At 38.9% G+C, this 23,958-nt stretch overlaps 1 protein-coding gene and 1 non-coding gene across 2 annotated transcripts in view; both read left to right on the top strand.

Moving 5' to 3' along the window:
• csmd3b (CUB and Sushi multiple domains 3b) overlaps window positions 1–23,958 on the top strand; it is a 1,941,594-nt gene that overhangs the window by 789,031 nt on the left and 1,128,605 nt on the right. Inside the window, exon 4 of the mRNA XM_060823982.1 lies at window positions 14,741–14,935. Within this exon, the coding sequence (XP_060679965.1) occupies window positions 14,741–14,935 (195 nt within the window). The remainder of the gene's footprint in view (window positions 1–14,740; window positions 14,936–23,958) is intronic.
• Window positions 12,976–13,167, top strand: LOC132815548 (U2 spliceosomal RNA). The gene has a single exon (XR_009644673.1). It is a non-coding gene; the product is annotated as a U2 spliceosomal RNA (small nuclear RNA).

The raw sequence follows: 23,958 nt of genomic DNA, 5'->3' as shown, positions 1-23,958 counted from the left end.
TATCCATGCCAACATACTACCTCTAAAACCATGCAGTTTTTTAATTTGACCTTTTGTGAGGTGCCTTGTCAAATATGTTCTTGAAGTCCAAACACAGCACATTTACTGGTTTCTCAGTGTGGTTTAGCATGCCTCAAAAAACTCTAATAAATAAGTTAGAAATGATTTCCCATGCATGAAGCTCTGCTGACTCTGCTTGATCAGATGATGATTTTCCAAATGCGCTGTCTATTGATTCCAACATTTTTCCAACAATGGAAGCTAGGCCAACCAGCCTGTAACTACTCACATTTTGCCTCCCTTCCTTTTTGAATAGGGTGTCACATTGGCAGTTCTCCAGAATCCAATGGTTTTTCGAAAATTGTAATCAATACATTGCTATCTCTGTCGTTATTTCTTTTAGGATCTCAGGATGCAAGCAATGAGGGCCAGGGGACTTATTGCCCTTTAGCCCCATTAATTTGTCTAATAGCATTTAAATATGAGGGTGATGGTACTTAATTCTTTCCCTGAAATTAATAGTATTAATGGGATGTTCGAAGAATCTTCCACCATAAAGACTTGTGTAAAATATCTGTTTAACTCCTCTGACATGTCCTTGTTCCTTATAAGATTAGATTAGATTTCCTACAGTGTGGGAACAGGCCCTTTGGCCCAACAAGTCCACATCGACCCTCCGAAGAGTTACCCACCCAGACCCATTTCCCTCTGACTAATGCACCTAACACTATGGACAATTTAGAATGGCCAATTCACCAGACCTGCACATCTTTAGACTGTGGGAGGAAACCCATGTAGACACAGGGGGAATGCGCAAACTCCACACAGACAGTCACCTGAGGCTGGAATCAAACCTGGGACCCTGTTGCTGTGAGGCAGCAGTACTAACCTCTGAGCCATGTGTCTCCCATTTTCTAAGGAACGTCTGTTCAGTTTAACCTCTGTCTCTCTTTTATACATATTTTAAATAATGCTTATTTTGTTTGTTTGGTAACTTTGCTAGTTTGCCCTCATACTTTATTGTCTCTTTCTTTATTATCATTTTAGTCTTCCTTTGTTGGATTATGAATTTATCCCAGTCTTGGGGACTACCACTGACTTTTGTCTCCTTATGTGCTTTTCTTTCAATATTATACTCTCCTTAACTTACTTGGTTAGCCATAGTTCTTGTATCACTCTCTTTGAAGATAACCTCTTTACTGGGACATAATTCTGCTGACAGTCAAAATTACCTCCATCAATGTTTGCCACTGCTTGCATACTATCTTTCCTGCTAATCTACCTGCCCAGTTCACTTTCACTAGCTCTCTCATCACTTCATTGTAATTCCCTTTATTTCCAACCAAATTTCTAAGTATCAAACTGAATATTAAATTCTATTCTGTTACGATTACTATTTGCTCAGGAATCTCTTACTTTGAGGATATTTATTAAAACTCCTTCATTACCTGATCCAGGATAGCCTGTTCCCTGGTTGACTTCAAAACATATTGCTCAAGAAAGTTATTCCTAATACAGTCTATGAATTTTTTTCTCATTTCAAACTTGATAAAACCAATCAGCATGAAGACTAAAGTCACCCAGAATTATTGCTCTATTCTTTTTACATACCCTTACTATCTGTTGATTTATATTTTTTTCTACAGAGTTGCTAATGTTTGGGTGTCCATACACTACCCTACCATGAAATCCTTCGCCTCATTCAATTAAAAATAGATGTTGAAAATATTCATGTTGCATTATAACATAAATTTCAGACCAGATAGGTCTGTACATTCAAGACAGTTATGAGGGGATACAACATCCAATACTCAAGTGCAAAGGTATCCACTTCACCGTTAGTAAACTTATCTATATCATGGAGTCAATATTGTGTGTTCAGTAAATCAGTCAATTTACTGTAATATCAATATATAAGTACTGATCCGAGACCACTTGTGTCAGTTTGTAGTATTATACCATTGTATAAACCGGTCACTCAGTGGGTAATGCTATTGCCTCACAGTGTCAGGAACCCAGGTTTGATTCCCGCCTCGAGCGACTGTCTGTGTGGAGTTTGCACATTCTGTGTGGGTTTCCTCCTACAATCCAAAGATGTGCAGATTAGGTGAATTGGCCATGCTAAATTGCCCTTAATGTTGGGTGCATTAGTCAGGGTTAAATATGTGGTAGGGGAATGGGTGGGTTACTCTTTGAGGTGGACTTGTTTGGCCAAATGACCTGTTTCTATACTGGAAGGACTCGAATCTAAATACATTGTAAAATGTACAGTGAATCTACATACATTATGGAGTAAATAAATCTCAAAATATCCAACTTAACTCAATTCCTTTCATTTTATGATACATATGCTAATGTACAGAAATCCACAAAGCACATTATGTTAGCAGCAGTGGTGATGATAAACGAGTATTAGTGTTAATAGCTAAAAGTTTGACAGCAGCTCTGAAAAAAATGTTTTTCTTAAACAGTCATTCAGCAACCAGACTACTTCAGAACTGAAATTGCAATTGCAACCAATATTAAAGTGTTACCGCTGTAACTAAAGGCAACAAAGCTGTACAAGAGGACCATGATTATTTCCCCCTCTTTCCCTTCCAAAACAAAGCAGTTTGAAAGTTGCTCTTGATAGCTGTAATCTAAGAAAGCAATTCTAGAATCAAATACAGAAGAAATAATGAAAAAGAAATACGTTCTACAACATAAAGACATGACCTGTATTAAATTTCAATCAATTCTGCCATTTTGTTTTGTGCAAAATAATGTGAAAATAAAGCAAAAATATTGTTTCTCTTTTTGCCACAATTGTTACTTGTGTGCATAAGCCTGCAACTTTTACAGGGGCTGCAACACTTAATGATAGGAAAAATAGAGGAGAAGACAAAAAAAGCAAAAATTACTGTACTGCAAATCAGGTTTTGATACTGGCATTTAGGAAGCATAAACTTAATGGAAAGTAAATTAATAGCAATGAACCGTTAATTGATCAACATTTTTGTGACATAAATAATCTTTAATTTCTTGACAGCAGATGACTGTTGATCAATTACTGTTTTGTGAGGGTTCAAATATTAAAATAAATAAGTAATCTTTAATTTCTTGTCAGCAGATAGCTAACAAAGAAGGAGACAGTCAAACGAGTAAGGTCGCCAAACTTCCCACCTTTGGTCCTGAAAAATTAAGGATTATAAAATCCTCTAGTAATGATGATGATTGCAATTTTCAGATTTTGGAAGAACAATTGAAATGTTGAGTCAATTCCAGGGTACACAGGCTTGAATTCATGTCATATCAACTTCAGTAAAATGAAACAATGACATGGGTCAGCAGATGTCCACACAAAGGTAAAGAATGTGATTACATTAAAGCTAACTGTGCTGAAAGAATTAATGAACTGGTTATTTTCTGTACATCCACAAAATCCTTCTGAAAATAATTTCTGGACAAACTTACCAAATATACCATTGACACTCAATTTTAAGAACACAAGTTCAAAGGAATTACAGCAGGCCAGTGGAATCTGCAAATGCTTGTCTCTCGAACAACTATTGCAGTCATTAGCAGGCTCCATAAATCATCCAAAACTTGTATAAGATGTGGATTGATTCACCCATGAGAAAGTTTACACAGTTAGATTCTGCTTCTTCAGCTTCTATTTAGCAAGCATATGATTAGAGGCACTCTTGGCAGATTTCAGCATATCTCTTTCTCCAAGACAAAACAAATCAATGAGGCAAATTATAATCTTAATTCTCTCATTTCTTCACAATGGTTGCCTTCTCATCATCATTCACTTGTCATTAATTATATCAGCATTTATTTCGCTTATTCCCATGAATAGACAGGAAAAAGCATGCTGTGAAGATGTCCCTTTCATCTTCTCATTAGCCAAGTAAAACATTATCACGATGGATCTAGCACCGTCCTCCCATCTGTTACCACATCAGATTAAGATTACAGGCAGCTTTGTGAAATCTAGATGTTTTACAACTTACATTCTGATCTAGATTCCCACAGAATTAGTTACATATCCCATCATACCCTTAATATTGGTTACAATTCCCATCATGCTCAGAGAAAATGCTCATAGCCACCTTTATCTAAGATTTTGTGTGTTTATCAATATTAACCTTAGTCGATTGTCTCAAATAATCTCCCTTCACCCAGCAAGACAGTATCTAACATTCATGATATATACAATGTCCACAAAGGATATTTAAGTAAAATGTGTCAAAAATCCAGGTATCCAGAGAAACCTAAAGTGTAGCACATGATCTAAACCAATATGTGAAGAATAATTAACAAAGGAGCAATAGCAAAACTTTCAAAGTTCAATCTTTGGGCTCAAAATCATGTCAACTAAATCTCAGGAGTGACCACAACATTACCATTAGCAGGCTATGTGGTGTAGTATTCTTCAGACACTGCATAGATGCCTTCAGAAAAAACTGATGCCTTAACTTAGATACAAGTGAGATAGCCATGAGGAATTGACAATTTATACTACATACCAATGTTGGTACCAGTGCAAATATCCTTTTATGCATTGTCACAAAGCTAGTCCATTTTTTATATAAAAGTTGTTCCTTGGCTCAAAGATATTCTGTCATTGATTTTTTTTCAAATAAACGAGGCCGGGCTCCAATTAGTGTGGTTTGGTATAGAGATGAAAGGATACTAAGAAACCTTTTTTGTTAATATATAAACAAATGAAACTAACCAAATGCAAGAAGTTCAATCTGTTAATTATGGGAAAGATTTCATGTGTCCATAAGAGAATACACATTGGCAGCTAATTGGTGGATAACTTCAATGCATAGGAAGTCAAACCCATTATAGGTTGCTATCTTGTGTAAACTGCATTACACAGTGCCAGTTTTCTGAATAAAGTGGTCATGTTTTAGAAATGACCTGTATAAGGAAAGGCGAGTGGTCAGCTCTCTAGCTGAGCTGAGCAGTTTTCTTCAATCCAGAACTGGTAGGGAGTTCAACAGTGAGCTGTGTAGAAACTCTCTCTCCTGCCCTTTTAACATCAACCTGTAAACATCTGGCCCTTTTTGTACTCTGTTTTAAAGGAGGTTTGCTTATTGGGACTGTTGTGTGTAGTCTGAACAGCATACTTAAGTCTAGTTTGGATAGATTGAGTTCCGTAGTTGTGTTCTTAGTGTTTCATTGTGCAATTTTGTGAATAAAGTTTTTGTTTGTTTTTAACATGGCAGTCAACCTTGCTAACTTAATCCTGATAATTTTTCACTGTACACTTAGTGAAAAAAATTGCAATGTTATGGTCTGGGCTGCCTGCTTAAGAATGTTTTGAGTGGTCTGGCCTAGTTCACAACAGCAGCTTAAATGAGATTGATTTAGGAAACTGGCTTTGTGTAATGTGGGTTTACATAAGATGAGCAAACAACCTATACTGGGTTTGACTTCCTATGCATTGGAGTTATCCACCAATTAAATGCCAACATATATTCTCTTTATGGACATATGAAATCGTTCCCATAATTAAACAGATAAAATTTGTTTCATTGCGGTTTGCAGCATGTATAAGTCGATGCATTACTATGATCCATGAGGCAATAAACTCATCAGTTGCAGCATCAAAGGTTCCTATATCTGTGCCATGGAGTTAATGTTGAGTGTACAATCAATCAACTATGAGTACAGTATCATCACTAAGTACCAGGATACAAATCATGTATGTAAATCTGCAAAATCTGTGTGTTTGTTACATGGATTAACATATAGAAATTGACGAAGTGTCTCAGACTGAGCAATTTTGAGCTATAAAAAGGCCATAAGATGCAATATTTCCATATTGGAAATACTCATTATAGCAGACAAATTAAAATAAACTGCTTGTTCACTCAATTCAATTATTGACTGTTCAGTCTTGTGAATTAAAATTAAATTGAAAATGGTTCCTGTTCTATGAAAAAGGTATTACAATCATTCAATAGATTATTAACATCTAGTAATTGTTTCCCAAGAGTCCTTTGTAGTGTAACAATATACAATATTTGTTTTTTGCAAATAAACATCTACAAATTATTATTTAATAACCATTATGGAAAATAATTTCCTCAGGATATCTTGCATTTAATTATTACTTCGGATGAAGTTCCACTGAAGGTTTGTCTATGCAAAGAAATGTGGCTTCCAGCCAATTTTGATTGGTGGAATGGGAAGAATGCATGTGGAGATTAAATTCTATTGATCTTCATTTAAAGCCTGGCATGATCCTAAAAAAATTGTGTTCTGAAATATTGGGCTAATCCATATGGTTCCAGAATTGGACATATTTTCAGCAGGGGAAAGGGTGCAAACTGCTATCAAACTGTTATCAAATTGCTGACCTCTCATAATATGCGTGGGTATCATTTTCACTCAGTCATCCAAGCTTAGTACTATTGAGGCACTTAATCACCTATATCGAATTGTGAACTTGAGATGGACATATCCCAGGAGACGTTGGCACAGGTGGCATCATGGAAAGGTCCATTGATGTCACAGAAAGCCAATGGTGTGACACAGGCAGTTTTAGCCAGTTTTGCTGTTCAGACAAATCAAGGAAGACGCATGATCTTAAATTTAGAGCTATAGACATAATTGAACATCCCATTGCAATCAGCAATTTCAGATGGTTAGCTTTCATGCTAAGCTGTCTAAAATGTAGGACTTCTTGGCAGCAAGGTTCCCAAGAAACTAATCCCGTATGTGGTTGCTTCGAAAGTATTGCGTTCACCTTCCAAGGTAAATACAGACAATGAGCAGCTGTGCAAACAAAAATTAAAGAGATACCACACATATATTAAAGATAATATTATATGTTTGTGAGTGCATTTTGGGGGTGGGAATGCAAACAGGTTGGCTGTGCAACTCCATCTGGCCCTATCTGACACATTCCTAGTTCCTACACTGCTTGATATTGACTGGGAACTGAAATCATACAATAGATCGATTGTGGTAGGGGACTCTCTAGTCAGAGGCACAGACAGAAGTTTCTGCAGCCATGAGTGAAAAATCAAAATAGTGTGTTGACTCTTTGTTACCAGGATCATGAACATCTTGGAGAGGGTGCAGAATGTTTTCAAAGGGGAGAGGGACCAGCAGGAGGTCATTGTACACATTGGAACTAACGCCATGGGAAGGGAAAAGGATGAAATTATTAAGGGAGAAGATAGAAAGTTAGGCAGAAATTTAAAAAGGAGGTCCTCGCGGGGAGAAAGATCTGGAGGTCTCCCGATGCTACGAGTTAGTGAGCATCAGAACAGAAGGATAGAGCAGATGAATGCGTAGCCGAAGAGCTCGTGTATGGAGAGAATGATTCACATTTCTGGATCATTGGGATTTCTTCTGGGGTAGAAGTGACCTATACAGGAAGGATGGATTGCAGCTGAATTGGAAGGGGACTAATATCCTGGCAGGGAGATTTTCTAGAGCTGCTTGGGAGGATTGAAACTAGTGAGGTGTGAGGGGAAGGGACCCAGGGAGATAGTGAGGAAAGATAATCAATCTGAGGCTGGTACAGTTAGGAAAAGGAGCAAGACAAACTATAAGAGCAGGCAGAGATAAGGCAGAGAACAAGGTATCACTGATAAACTAAACTGCATTTATTTCAATGCAAGAGGCCAAACAGGGAAGACAGAGAACTTAGAGCATGATTAGGAACATGGGACTGAGATATCATAGCAGTTACAGAAACATGGCTCAGGGATGCACAGGACTGGCAGCTTAATGTTCCAGGATACAAAGGCTACAGGAAGGATAGAAAGGGGCATTGGGGACATGAGAGGAGAGGGAGTAGTGTTTTTGAAAAGGGATACCATTACTGCTGTACTTAGGGAAGATACCCATGGGAATGCATCCAGCAAAGTAATTTGTGTGGAACTGAGAAATAAGAAATGGATGATCACCTTATAGGGATTGTATTATAGACCCACTAATAGTCAGCAGGAAATTGAGAAACATATTTGTAAGGAGATTTCATTTATCTGTAAGAAAAATAGAGTGGTTATGGTAGGGATTTTAACTTCCCAAATATAGACTGGGACTGCCAGAATGTTCAAGGTTTAGATGGAAAGAAATTTGTCAAGTGTGTACAAGAAAAAATCTGATTCAGTCTGTGGATGCACCTACTAGAGAAGGTGCAAAATCTTGGGAAATCAGGCAAGACAGATGACTGAAGGGGAGCACTTTTGGGCCAGTGACCATAATTCTATTAATTTTAAAATAGTGACGGGAAAGGATAGACCAGATCTAAAAGTTGAAGTTCTAAATTGGAGGAAGGCCAATTTTGATGGTATTAGGCAAGAACTTTCAAATGCTGATTGGGGGCAGATGTTTGCAGGTAAAAGGGCGGCTGGAAAATGGGAAGCCTTCAGAAATGAGATAGTGAGAGTCCAGAGAAAGTTTATTCCTGTTAGGGTGAAAAGAAAGCTTGGTAGGTGTGGGGAATGTTGGATGACTAGAGAAATTGATAGGTGTCCAAATTGGACACTTTGGAGAGGGTGCAGAGAAGGCTTATGATTATAAGAGATAGGCAACGTGGTTTTGTGCATGGGAGATTGTGCCTTGCCAAATTAATAGAGTTCTTTGAAGAAGTGACCGAGTTGATAGATGAAGGAAGAGCTGTAGATGTCATAAACATGGCGTTTGATAAGGTTCCCCATGGTAAATTATAGAAAAAGTGAAGTCACATGGTGTGCAGGATGCTCTAGTTGGTGGATAAAGAACTGGATGAGTAACAGGAGATGAAGAGGAGTAGTTGAAGGGACTTTCTCGAAATGGAAAAAGGTGACCAGTGGTGTTCTATGGAGATCAGTGCTGGGGCCACTGTTGGTGGTGATATACATAAATGATCTGGAAAAGGGCACTGTTGGTATGATCAGCAAGTTATCAGATGGCACAAAGATTGATGGAGTAGCAGAAAGCATGAGGGACTATCCAGGAATACAAGAGAATATATATAGATTGGAGAGTTGGGCGGAGAGGTGGGTGACAGAGTTCAATCCAGGCAAACGTGAGGTGATGCATTTTAGGAAGTCTAATTCTAGAGCAAATTATACAGTGAATAGAAGAGCCTTGGGAAAAGTTGATGAGCAGAGACTTCTGGGAGTGCAGGTCCATTGTACCCTGAAGGTTGCTGAACAGTTGGACAGAGTATGGTCAAGAAGCCATATGGTACGCTTGCCTTTATTGGACAGGGTATTGAGTATAAGAGCTGGCAGGTCATGTTAAAATTGTACACAATGTTGGTTTGGCTACATTTAGAATACTGTGTGCAGTTTTGGTTGCCACATTACCAAAAGAATGTGGACACTTTGGAGAAGGTTTACGAGAATGTTGCCTGGTATGGAAGGTGCTAGCTATGAAGAGAGATTGACTACGTTAGGTTTGTTTTCATTATAAAAGAGGAAATTGAGGGGTGATCTGATTGAGGTCTACAAAATCATGAAGGGTATAGACAAGGTGGATAGAGAGTGAGGGATTCAATAACGAGAGATCACGCTTTCAAGGTGAGAGGTGGAAAGTTTAAGGGAGATACACACGGCAAATACTTTACACAGAGGGTGGTGGGTATCTGGAATGCGTTGCCAGCAGAAGTAGTAGAGGCAGGCATGATAAATTCATTTAAAATGCATCTGGACAGATGCATGAGTAGGTGGGGAACAGAGGGATACAGATGCTTTGGAATTGGACGACAGGTTTAGACAATGGATTTGGATCAGCTCAGGCTTGGAGGGCTGAAGGGCCTATTCCTGGGTTGTAAATTTTCTTTGTTCTTTGAGGTTTTAGTTAAGAAAAAAAAGGAAGAATATGTCAGGTATAGACAGGAGAGATCGAGTGAATTCTCAGAAGAGTATAAAGGCAGTAGGAGTTTACTTAAGGGGACATTAGGAAGGTGAAAAGGGAACATGAGATAGCTTTGGCAAATAAGAATTAAGGCGAATCCAAAGAGAATTTATAAAAATATGAATGACAAGAGGTTAAGTAGGGGTAGAATAGGGCCTCTCAATGATCAGCAAGGTAGCCTATATGTGGAGTCACAGGAGATGGGGAGATACTAAATGAGTATTTTGCATCAGCATTTACTGTGAAGAAAGACATGGAAAATATAGAATGTGGGGAAATAGATGGTTACAACTTGAAATATGTTCATATTACAGAGGAGGAAGTGCTGCATATTTTGATATGCATAAAAGTAGATAAATCCCCAGGTGCTGATCAGGTGTACCCTAGAACTCTGTGGGAAGCTGGGGAATTGATTTCTGGGCCCCTTGCTGAGATACTCATATTATCAATAGCTGCAGGTGATGTGCTGGAAGACTGGAGGTTGTCTGACGTTGTGTCACTGATTAAGAAAGGTGGTAAGGAAATGCCAGGGAACAATAGACCGTTGAGCCTGATATCGGTGATGGGCAAGTTGTTGGAGGCAATCTTGTTGGACAGTATTTACATATATTTGGAAAGGCAAGGACTGATTAGAGATAGTCAGCATGGCTTTGTGTGTAGGAAATCATGTCTCACAAACTTGATTAAGTTTTCTGAAGAAGTAATGACGAGGATTGCTGAGGGCAGAGCAGTGGATGTGATCTCTATGAACTTCAGTAAGGCATTCAACAAGTTTCCTCATGGCAGATTGGATAGCAAGGTTAGATCTCATGAAATACAGGGAGAACTAGCCATTTGGATACAGAGCAGGCCCAAAGGTAGAAGACAGAGGGTGGTGGTGGATTGGTTTTCAGACTGGAGGCCTGTGACCAGCGGAGTGCAACAAGGATCGGTGCTGGGTCCAGTACTTTCCATCATTTATGTAAATGATTTGGGTGTGAACGATGGAGGTGTAGTTATTAATTTTGTAAATGACACCAAAATTGGAGCTGTAGTGGACACGAAGAAGATTACTTCAGAGTACCACGAGATTTTGATCAGATGGGCAAATGGTCTGAGAAGTGGCAGATGGAGTTTAATTTAGATAAACGTAACGTGCTGCACTTTGGAAAAGCAAATCATAGTAGGACTTATACACTTAATTGTGAGGTCGTAAGGAGTGTTGCTGAACAAAGGGACCTTGGAGTGCACATTCATAGTTCCTTGAATGTGGAGTCGAAGGTAGATAGAACAGTGAAGGTGGTGTTTGGTAAGCTTTCCTTTAGTGGTCAGAATATTGAGTACAGGGGTTGGGAGGTCATGTTGCAGCTGTACAGGACATTGGTTAGGCATTTGAAATATTGTGTGCAATTCTGGTCTCCTTCCTATGGGAAGGATGTTGTGAAACTTGAAAGGGTTCGGAAAAGCTTTACAAGGATGTTGCCGGGGTTAGAGGATTTGCGTTATAGGGAGAGGCTGAATAGGCTGGGGCTATCTTCCCTGGAGCATTGGAGGCTGAGAGGTGACCTTATAGACATTCATAAAATCATGAGGGGCATGGATAGGATAAACAGATAAGATCTTTTCCCTAGGGTGGAGGAATTCAGAACTTGAGGGCATAGGTTGAGGATGAGAGTGGAAAGATGTAAAAGTGACTTTAGGTCAATTTTTGCATGACCATGGTTGTGTTTGTATGGAATGAGCTGCCAGAGGAAATGGTCGAGGCTGGTACAATTACAACATTTAAAAAGCACCTGAATGGGCATATGAATAGGAAGGATTTAGAGGGAAAAGGGCCAAGTGCTGGCAAATGGGACTAAATTAGGTTGGGATATCTGGTCGGCACGGACGAGTTGGACTGAAGGGTCTGTTTATTGCTAAGGCATGTTATTGCGAGGTTGCTGGCATTGAAAGTGATGGAGAATGATTTAGGGTGGCACGGTGGCACAGTGGTTAGCACTGCTGCCTCACAGCGCCAGGGACCTGGGTTCAATTCCCGCCTCAGGCGACTGACTGTGTGGAGTTTGCACGTTCTCCCCGTGTCTGCGTGGGTTTCCTCCGGGTGCTCCGGTTTCCTCCCACAGTCCAAAGATGTGCGGGTCAGGTGAATTGGCCATGCTAAATTGCCCGTAGTGTTAGGTAAGGGGTATATGTAGGGGTATGGGTGGGTTGTCGCTTCGGCGGGTCGGTGTGGAGTTGTTGGGCCGAAGGGCCTGTTTCCACACTGTAAGTAATCTAATCTAAGTAATCTAATCTAAAAATGATGAACCGTACGTCTTGAATGATGTATGACCTTCAAAGAGCATTTAAGACAATGCTGATCTAAACTAGAGACCCAGACAGACACCCACCAACTATGGCAAGGACTAAATGACATCAAGGTTCTAAAAAGAGACAGTACACGATAACAGATGATGAAATATTCTCCCAGACCATTTCAATGCCTTCTATGCTCCCTTTGAGCAGAATTTCGGCAGAGAGGTAACACCTATTTCGACAAGCCCTGATAAACCTATCCCAACAGTCACCGCATCAGAGGTCAGATAAGTTTTCCTTCGTGTGAATCCAAGGAAAGTGATGGGATCAGGTGGAGTACCAGGCCGTGCATTCAGAGCATGCACAGATCAACTGGCCAAGGTCTTCTTGGACATCTTCAACCTCTCCTTGCATCAGCCCACTGTCCCTGTCTGTTTCAAGAGGGCCAACATCATCCCTAGGCCTAAGAAGGCTCATGCAGCATGTCTCAATGACTACCGCCCAGTGGCCCAAACTTCGGTGATCATGAAGTGTTTTGAAAGGCTGGTCATGGCATTAATCAACTCCAACCTCCCCACTACTCTTGACCCACTCCAATTTGCCTATCAGACCAACAGGTCCACGTCAGATGCCATATCACTTGTTCTTCACTCCTCCCTTGAACAACTTGACACCAAGAACAGCTACATATGAATCCTGCTGCAAATGTGTTGCTGGTCAAAGCACAGCAGGCCAGGCAGCATCTCAGGAATAGAGAATTCGACGTTTCGAGCATAAGCCCTTCATCAGGAATAAATCATAGAGAATTCAACGTTTCGAGCATAAGCCCTTCATCAGGAATAAATCATAGCATATCGGCCTTTTGGCTTGGAATATGTGTAGTTTCTGTTCTTATCAGTTTAATGGCTGATATCTCCCGAAGGTGGGAGTGTTTGTATTAAATGGATTTTTGGAGCAGGGAGATGGCTTAAGGGCTTGCTCTGTCCTCTCTATGTATCAGCCTGGTATTGCAGTGTTTCCAGGAATGGTGCACGATGCTGCCTGGCCTGCTGTGCTTTGACCAGCAACACATTTGCAGCTGTGATCTCCAGCATCTGCAGACCTCATTTTTTACTTACATATGAATCCTACTCATTAACTACAGTTCAGCCTTCAACACTATTATCTCCTTGAGACTGATTACTAAACTTAGTGATCTTGGATTATGCACCACTCTCTGCAACTGGATCCTCAGTTTCCTGAACCACAGGCCACAGTCAGTGAAGATTGGGGACAATATTTCATCCTCACTAACACTCAACACTGGAGCCCCCCAGGGATGTGTACTCAGCCCCCTACTGTACTCACTGTATATCCATGATTGCGTCACCAAATACCAAACTAATGCCATTCACAAGTTCCCTGATGACACCACCATAGTGGGTCAAATCTCAGATGGCGACGAAACAGACTATAGATGGGAGTGGAAGATGTGGAAAAATGGTACACTGAGAACAACCTAGCTCCCAACGCCAGTAAAAGCAAATACTCATTATTGACTTTTTGTGGGTGTTTCTCATGCTGCCTGACACATTAATAGCGCAGAGGTGGAAAGAATGGAGAGTTTCTAGCTCCTGGGAGTGGTCATCATCAACAAGCTTTTTTGGACTCTTCATGTGGAAAGACTAGCTACAAAGACCCAACAGTGTCTCTCCTTCCCCAGGCAGCTGAGAAAATTTGGCATGACAGTGAATACTCTTGCCAACATTTATAGGCGCACATCAAGAGCATTCTGTCTGGATGTATCAGTACCTAGTTTGGTAAATGTATCATTCAAGATCGGAAATGGTGACAGAGAAGGGTTAGCTTGTCCCGGATAATCACAAAGGCCAACCTCCCATCTATAGAATCCATCAACCAGACCCACTGTCAAGGAAAAGCTGCCAGCATTCTCAAAGATCCATCCCATCCTGGCAATGCTTTTCTACAACCTCTTCCATCGAGGAGAAGGTTCAGAAGCCTGAACACACGCACCAGCTGGTTTCTACCTACTGTTGTTAGAATACCGAATGGACTCTCAAACTCTTAGCATTCACCTGTATCTTTGTTTTTTTGTTTTTGCTGCTGCTTAGCTGTTATTTACTTATCAGTGCTATTTAATGATGTGATCTGCCCGTATTGCTCGCAAGACAAAGTTTTTCACTGTGCCTCCACTTCAATTCAATTCATGATCCTACAGTCCAAATTCAGGTGTCAATGAAATAATGTGGTTACATCGAGTAGCTGTGAAGTATTACCATCTGACTCATCTTCATTCATAATCCAAACTTGGCATTAGTGGCAGGAAAACTGGGGAAGAGTGATTGGAAAAAGAAACTTTAAACATTTCAATTGTCTGATTTAGAATATAATTCTGATTAGCGAAATTATCTCTTCCAAAGCACTGACACAGGGATATATAATTATCTGTAGAAATGGGGCAAAAATCCTTGACAATGCAAAATTGATTTTCTAATATTATGTTTGAACCAACTTTTCAGCAAAGAAAGGCGCACCCAAATGTTCATAATGGATAGATCATTTTGAATCTACAGTGAGCCCATTTTTCATTTTGTGTGTTTTTCTTCCACAGAATTACAAAGCAGTACTTGTGGAAACCCTGGTGTACCACACGGAGGCATTGTTCATGGCACAAGCTTTGATGTTGGAGACAAGATCACATACTCGTGTGTGCATGGTTATATTCTCGATGGACACCCTCAACTCACCTGCATGGCCAGCTCAGGGAATACTGCATCATGGGATTTTCCTGTTCCTATTTGCAAGGGTATGTAAAATTAATTTCATCAATGCTTTAATTTACTATTTGTCAAATCTTGAAGAACTACTCAATATTTTCTGATGTTGTTTATTGTCAGCAATGATATTGATGCTATTTTGTTTTCTTACATTCAATTAATATCCTATTCTTTAAAAGTAAATCTACCCCTCATAACTGAAATATTCTGTCATGTTTTGGTTACATTGGTTGAATATAGATTTTGAATCTTGAATCTACACTTGGAATTTGCTGCTGAGATGATGTTGTGCTTATTTATGTGAAGTGCTTCAGATTAGAATATCAACTGTGATACTTATATTTAGGACCATACCTGAGATAAACCTTCATAAACAATCAACGAAATAAAGAAATCAAAATTTAATAACATTGAAAATACTTAATCCAAAGACATAAATGTTGTTTGTTATGTGGTTTGAATGTGGGTTCCATTACTTGACTACATTTGGAAAACAGAAACCTCACTTATTGTGAGTATTTGGTTTAAACCGGTTACTAACACCATGATTTTTCATTATTTAAAATAAATATCTGTAATTTCTGAAAATGTATATTCTGCTGTACACGATGTGATCAAACTAGATAAAAGAATGTTGGTGCTTGAAATATTCAAATTACTGGATTTTCTTTTCAAAATCTCATTGCAAGGTTCTTGCACGTGAAACTGCAGACCCTCAGTGACATGTCAGAATCAAATTATTTACTTATCTACATATGTAAATGATATTTGGCTGAAAGTCTTTTGACGTGCTTTTGCATTTTTATTTCAAGAGAATATTGCATTGTTTGCAGAGAGACTACTGAAAAGAAATTTCCCTAGTAAAATGCTTGCATAAGAATATAAGAACCAAAAGCAAGTGTATGCACTTTAGCCTCTTGAGCCTGATCCGTCATTTAATATAATCATGGTGGATCTCATTTTGGCCTCAACTCTAATTTCTTGTCCACTCCCCATAAAATTTTAGTCTGTTACTAAATAAAAGTTTGTCTATCTTCTTAAATTTATTCAGAGTCCTGTCATCTAAATTCTTGTCATTAATTTGTTTTTTCAGTATGCTGCCAGAACATGAAAATAGTGAAAGCAAGAAATGCATTATCATTAGAATCTTTGATATCTCGGAGTGAACCATGTCAATTGGTGATATCAGTTCAAGTAGTACCAGCAAAATCTAAGCTAAATTTGGGCTATTGCCATTATTCTGACAATAACTGAAGCTTTCAGTGGAATGAAGATGTTTTGTCTTCTTTCTTTCATATTTTAAATAGAGGGAAACCCATTTGATAACATCCAATAGTACTTGAATGTTATCATATGGATCATTTGAACACACAATGTCTCGCTGTGCATGTAACAACAAAGGCAAACAGAACAAAGGAAAAAAATGCAGCTCTTCTCTTTGGTGTTCACAATTTAGTCATTTGTAATACTTGTTTACTCTTTTGGAATATAATGCAAAACCAGAGCCAATATTAAATTGTCTGTCAGCAAATCTGTCATTGAATTAATGTCACACTAATAATCCTTATTGTTTTGCAACTAAAAATAAATCATTTCATGATTTTTAATTACAATTTTGTAATTACATAGCCAGCCCATTCTACACAGGAACTAATTTAAGTGGTTTGATTAAGCAGTCGCATTTATTGCATGGAGTGCATGACCACAGTAGAGCTTTGTGCTTTAAGTGGAAATATGTTAAGTTGATAAGTTTAACCAGTTAAATGCCAAATAATTATAATTGCTGCTGTACTGTACTACCAAATGAAAGCACACTCTCTTGGCAGTTGGATGAAATAACAGCTACTGTCATTGAATAATTGCAAGGAAAAGGTCAAAATAAGACATTTGAAGTGGAAATTAAATATTAAGCAGTGCTATGACTTTCATATTTTGATGGCACCTCCTTTGTTTTTTTGCTTTTGTGAAAAATATAATCAGCAAGATTTGGTTAACAATATTATCAAGTGGTCAGTGCTTATCAATAACTTACTCACTCGTGAGGCTGTCACTGAAGCGGTTATTTGAAGCCCTCTCTACCGAGATGTTGCACAGCCTCTTCAATGATTTGTAGCAGACATCTTTAGTGACAATTGTCTTTAACAAAACTCTGGTTGGCCATTCCTACTGCCTTCAATACTATGAAATCAGTGAATTCTGTGAAATGTGGGCTAAAATAGCCAAGGACCCTATCGTATTCACTTCTTGAGCCTTTAAAGTATTCAAGGAAAATTGTCCTCTCTGGCTGCTTCCAATGAATAAATTGATTCTTAACGAATCTTGTGACACTTATAGTTGATATCTTTCTCAAACTTCAAATGGATACTTTGTTGATTAATGTAAAGCACATTGCCATTGGCTAATGTTTATGCAACTGAATTATAATATCATTCAAAGCCACTTAGGAACAGTTCCATCAAGCTCTGCAGCAGTCTGGGAAAATTTACTTTGGCCTGAATTGTTCTTCATGGAATTGAATATGCACTGATAAATCTCAGAGAATATCAACTAAAGTTCCTCAGCTGCTGCCTATGCTGAAAGATCCCAAATCAGGTGTAGATAAGTGCAGCCTTTTTTTTACTATCATTGGGAGAGATGAAATGGATTATTTTTCAGGTTTTTTTTAATGGTAATTGGAATGTTAATTCATCTGTATGACACATTGTTTATTTTGTCTGCTGCTCATTTCAAAAATAGGAGTATTTAAGTTAATTCATTCAATTGAGAGTGGTGTTACACATGACCAAGATCATAGGCTGCAATCACACCACTTGTTTACTGGCATGGGTGGAATGCTTACCATCCCCCTTCAACTGCAGCATGACAGATATTGAATAGAAGCAAACAGAAGATCACAGTTCTGAAAAATAGTCAGGATAGATTCAGAGCATTAATCCACAGATGTTGACAGACCTGGTGAGTTTCTCCCACACTTACATTTGTAAAGGGAGACAAAATGTTCAAAGAAAGGAGAAGAGGGAAAAAAAGAACTTTATAAACAAGTCATGTCCACACTGAAATTCAAAGGATCAATTCCCCTGGCAAATAAAGAACATAACATAAAATCTCTGTTTTATGAAGGTGATAGGTAGACTTGAAACCTCAGAAACAGATCAATATTGTTGTTCTGGGAATGAAGGTTCAGATAAAATTTGTTCAAAATTGTCAGGAATCTAGACAAAGTATCGAGAGAGAAACCAAGCCTCTTGATCGAAGGGTGCAGAAGCAAAGGCACTGATTTGAAGACAACTGCAAAAGAAGCAAAGACATTACAAAACTCTTTTTTTTCTGTGAAGTGGATAGAATAGGATTCTTACGGTGTGGAAGCAGGCCATTCAGCCCAACATTGCCACACCAATCCTCCGAAGAGTATCCCACCCAGACTGATTCCCCCTACCCTATTACTCTACATTTATCCTTGACTAATGCACCTAATCTGTACATCCCCGAACACTATGGGCAATTTACCATGGCCAATCCACCCTAATCTACACATCTTTGGACTGTAGGAGGAAAATTGTGCACCCGGAGAAAACCCGCGCACACACACACACGGAGAATGTGCAAACTCCCCACAGACAGTCGCCCAAGGCTGGAATCGAACCCGGGTCTCAGGCACTGTGAGGCAGCAGTGCTGAGCCAACATACCACTCCACAGAACCACATCAGGAGATATTAGGGGGATAAGGAACCAAACACTTGGTCAAAGGGAGAGATACAGAGAGAGAAAAACAGAGAAAACAAAGAGATAGAGAGACAGAAAAGGAGATAGCAGTTGACAGGGAGAGAAGAGACAGAATCCACAAGAAAGGAAAGATACAAAGAGAGAGAGAAAAAGCTGGATTCATAGAGGGGGCTTCAAGAACTCAGCTCACAGGAAGCTGAAGAAACAGCAGCCAGTGGTGGAGTGATGGGAATCAGCGGATGGTCCTGACGCCAAAGTGGGAGGAGAGCAATGATCATACAGTGATAAGCAGCATGAAGGTTACAGAGATAGGGAAGGAGTAGGGGCTGAAGGCGATTATAGAGTTAGGTAGGAGTATCGAGGCTGGAGGAGGTAACAGAGATAGGGAGGTGGAGACGGGCTGGAGGAGGTTACAGAGTTAGGGAGGGGTATAGGGGCTGGTGGTGGTCACAGAGATAGGGAGGGATGAGAAAGCAATAAAGGCGGATTCAATTATGATTCTCAGAAAAGAATTGGATAATTACCTTGAGGGAAACTATATTAAAGGGACAGTGAACTCATGTGAAGGAGGATCACTTGGTGTAATACAATTAAGTGAATTCAAAGGCTATTTCAGAGGGCACTTAAGAGAGAACCATATTCTCAGGGGTCTAGAAAAGCAAACATGCAAAACTAAGTAAGAATGGCAGATTGTGTCTCCTGAATGGCATTAGTGAGCAAGATGGATCTTTGGGATAATTTTCAATGGTCTCATGATCATTATTAATTAGATTAGCACTCTATTCCAGATTCACCAATTAATTAAATTCCACCAGATGTTATAGCGTGGTTTAAAATCATATGCTTCAGAGACAGAACCATGTTTCTGAATTATTAATTATTAAATAGTCAAGAATTAATACATATTGTCCAGCCACATTAACCTGATACATGTATTGTAGCTCCTATTACTTGCACAGTTTACATACCGAATTAATTCCTTCTGTAGAAAAGACAATTAATCATCCGTATTCCTATCATGCATTCATGTTTACTTTTCTGTTATTATTTCTTTGTCTATTCTACGTTAAATAGTACATGTTGCTGGTTTTTTTTAACTCTATTAAAATAACTGTTATAACCATATTTCTTGTAGCTGATTAACTGGTATGGAAACTTCTTCCAATTATTTATTATGCAAAGAAAAAGTCAGCAACAGAAACCCTTCCCACAGAAATTATCTGATTAACATGGTAGACTAAATGTGCTTTAGTTTTTGATTTATAAAAAACTTGAGTTATCACCACATTTTAAAATAAGCTAGGTATTTCAACCAAATTTTGAAGGTGATTTAAAGAGTAATTAAACTCTGTTTGACCTCTCCATGCATAATTCTCATAAAATAATTGAATTCTGACTGGCTTGAGCTTTTGCACACTTAACAAGGAAAATTATGTATTAAATAATGTAACACCTATTCTTATATAATTCCATTTGCCAAGGAAGATGGTGCTGTTAATCGGTTGTATATAAAAATGTTGCATCCGTATCCATTTGAGCTTTACACTTCTCTGTATGCATATTTAAAAAAGACTTGTATTTCATTGGCTCCAATTTAATGTCTGAAAAAAATTGGAAGTGAAATGGATTGTTAAATTGGGTGATTAATATGTAGCATGTGAGAATAAAAATCACGACTCATGAAGTTTCAGGAAGTACTAATTAAATGGACAGTTTGCCAGTAGCTGACGCAAAAGTTTGCAAAACTGAATTGTGAACCCAATCAACATACTGATTAAAACTGTTCACATTATTTTTTTTCCCCACCAGCTAAGAAATTCATGATTAAGGTTAGTCAAAATCGTGACCTAATTTTTTTTTCAATTCTCAGCAAGTGTCCCCAGCTTTTGTCAAAATGCTACTGGAGCCCAGTTTTGGGAGACCCACTTCTGATTCTGCTACGTTATTTTCAAACAGGTTGTAGTATAATTTTCACATTCAAGATTCACACAAAGAAGGACACTACTTTGACTGGGACAACACACACATCCTGGGACAGGCAAAACAAAGACAAAGTCAGTGAGCTAACTTACATACATATGCCGCTAAACATGCAAATGTGCAGCCGCTTTCAGTCAGCTCCAGTTTTCATCAATGGGATGTCTAAAACAAACCCTCTCAGCTTAGATTTTCACATGAAAAATATCAATTTATCAGTCATCTAGATAGGTTGGACTCCCCTTTTAAATGGCACGAGTGATGCCTTTTGATGAGGTAGGCTGCCTTATATCAAGTGCACTTTGGCATTCTTCAAAGTGGATATAAATGTGTATAAAAAGTGAACCAAATCACTGGAACTGTAAAACTGTCAAATTATTTGAATTTGATCAGTTTTGAAAAAAGAAACTGATGAAAACTTTAATAATATTAGTGCTCATTATTTCACTTTAACATGGAAGGACTGGGTGGGTGACATGAGTTTACATGGGTAGGGCATAGGGCATGTGTGAAGTTGAAGGAGAATGAGAGATGGGGGCTAGATAGCTTGTTTCTTTTGTTTGTTTCTTCAGTTTTACAACTAGAATAAAGTCCTGGATGACTGAAGTGGGACTCCACAGTCAGCCACTTCTCTGATTGCCTTCACACTCTTTCCAAGGGCGACAGACAAAATGGCTGTTAACGCCTACACTGGAACCAAAATTAGAACATCCTGGGCACTTTCTCCTGATTCAGGTTTGTTTTATGTGTTCCCATCTGAAGTGAAAATTCAACTGATATGACAAGTTTGCTTAAGGCACACAAAGAAAATCCATAGGTCGTGGTACAAGGACAAGGAGATATGGGTGTCAAGGTTTTGGATAAAAAGTGCATCGATGATTTTCAAAAACAATCATTTTAATGGTAATCCTTGGAATTTGCTGCTTACAAGAGTGGTGGAAGTAGAGGCAATAAATCATTTCAAAAGAAAGTTATCAGGAAACAGGGATTGCACATTGAAATAATATTTTCCAAATTGATACAAAGAAAGTTGACATATTTTGATGAGATGAATTGCTTTCTTCTACTTAATAATGACTCTGACATAAAAATATACAAAAGTTGTACATGATGTCATTACCTGAGCTGAAAATGTGTTGCTGGAAAAGCGCAGCAGGTCAGGCAGCATCCAAGGAACAGGAAATTCGACGTTTCGGGCATAAGCCCTTCTTCTGGTCAGTGTTGGTTAGCAACTGGTAAGCAAGTGTTACTATACAATTCTTTCTTGGAAAAGAAGAACATTCCTATGTCAGGAAAGAATTCATTTATCTGGCATTAGTACAGTTGCAAGGCCAACCACCTCATTGAGCCTGGGAAAGTATGAGCTCAGCAAACGGACACTAATACAAGATTCAAAATAGTTTCCAGGCTTTTAATATCTGACAAGATGGCTGCTTCAAATCTAACAAATCTCCCACAACCATGTCATAGAGTCATAGAGATGTACAGCAAGAAAACAGACCCTTTGGTCCAACTTGTCCATGCTGACCAGATATCCCAACCCAATCTAGTTCCATCTGCCAGCACCTGGCCCATTTCCCTCCAAACCCTTCCTATTCTTTTATTCATCCAGATGTCTTTTAAATGTTGCAATTGTACCAGCATCCACCACTTCCTCTGGCAGCTCATTCCATACACGTACCACCCTCTAAGTGAAAAAGTTGCCTCTTAGGTCTCTTTTATATCTTTCCTCTCTCACCCTAAACCTATGCCCTCTACTTCTTGTCTCCCCCATCCCAGGGAAAAGACTTTGTCTATTTGCCCTATCTTTGCCCCGCATAATTTTGGAAACCTCTATAAGGTTACCCCTCAGCCTCCAATGCTCCAGGGAAAACAGCCCCAGCCTGTTCAGCCTCTCCCTTTGGCTCAAATCCTCCAACCCTGGCAATATCCTTGTAAATCTTTTCTGAAGCCTTTCAAGTTTCACAACATCTTTCTGATAGGAAGGAGACCAGAATTGCACACAATATTCCAACAGTGGCCTAACCAATGTCCTGTACAGCTACAACATGACCTCCCAACTCCTGTACTCAGTACTCTGACCAATAAAGGAAAGCATACCAAAAGCCTTCCTCACTATACTATTTACCTGTGACTCCACTTTCAAGGAACTATGAACCTGCACCCCAAGGTCTCTTTGTTCAACAACACTCCTGAGGACTTTGCCATTAAGTGTATACGTCCTGCGAAGATTTGCTTTTCCAAAATGCAGCACCTCATATTTATCTAGATTAAACTCCATCTGCCACTTCTCAGCCCATTGGCCCATCTGAACAAGATCCCGTTGTAATCTAAGGTGATCTTCTTTGCCATCCGCTACACCTCCAATTTTAGTATCATCATCAAACTTACTAACTATATTTCTTATGCTCTTGTTCGAATCATTTATATAAATGATGAAAAGTAGTTGACCCAGTGCCAATTCTTGTGGCATATTAGGTGGAGTAGCCATGCCAAATTGACCATAGGTCTAGGGATGGGTAAATTAGCCATGGGAAATGTAGGTTTACAAGGATAGTTTGGGGACTTGGTCTGGGTGAAACGTCCTTCGGAGGGGTTGTTATAGACTCGATGGGTTGAATGAACTGCTTCTACACTGTAGAGGTTCTATGATTCCAAATCTCACTTGAAGCCCATATTTGTATGTTGTTGTTTTATGTTGTTCTCAGAGACAACTCTAGCAGCTGAAAATTCCTCGCCTACTACAGAATTAACACAGGCAAAGTGATAAAGCTCTTGACATGCAAAATATTTGCATACAAAATAAGTTCAAGCAATTTAAGTTATGATATTGGTTAAGTTTGTCTATCATGAAAACTTCAAAACATGTAAACATTAGAACTTTTCAAAATAGATTTTCTCAGGAGGTTGGAAGCACAGAATGTGAAATGGACTGAGGGATAAATCAAGAAAAAATTATTTCTAAAGAAATGCGGAATGGGAAATGGATAAGGAGAGCGAGATTCATTGTATGTCTAGGAAAAAAATCAAAGAATAAAAGACAAGCATTCAGACAGATGGCTGGGAAAAATAGTAAAAAAGGCAGGCACTTTTTCTGTTAGATCAACTATTACTTGGTTAATTACTTTCAAGCAACAAAAAGTACAGAAAAGCAAGCACAATTTAAAAATAAATGACTATCATCTCTCACTATGGGACTTGGTTTCTTTTCTCAACAACAAAAAACAGAAGTTGCTAGAAAAAGCTCAGCAGGTCTGGCAGCACCTGTGAAGAGACATCAAAGTTAATGTTTGGGGTCCAGAGACCCTTCCTCAGAACACTTCCTCTGAGGAAGGGTTACCGGACCTGAAA

Source organism: Hemiscyllium ocellatum, chromosome 4 (genome assembly GCF_020745735.1).
Source record: "Hemiscyllium ocellatum isolate sHemOce1 chromosome 4, sHemOce1.pat.X.cur, whole genome shotgun sequence".
Lineage (NCBI taxonomy): Eukaryota > Metazoa > Chordata > Chondrichthyes > Orectolobiformes > Hemiscylliidae > Hemiscyllium > Hemiscyllium ocellatum.
This window is presented reverse-complemented; position numbering and strand designations above follow the sequence as displayed.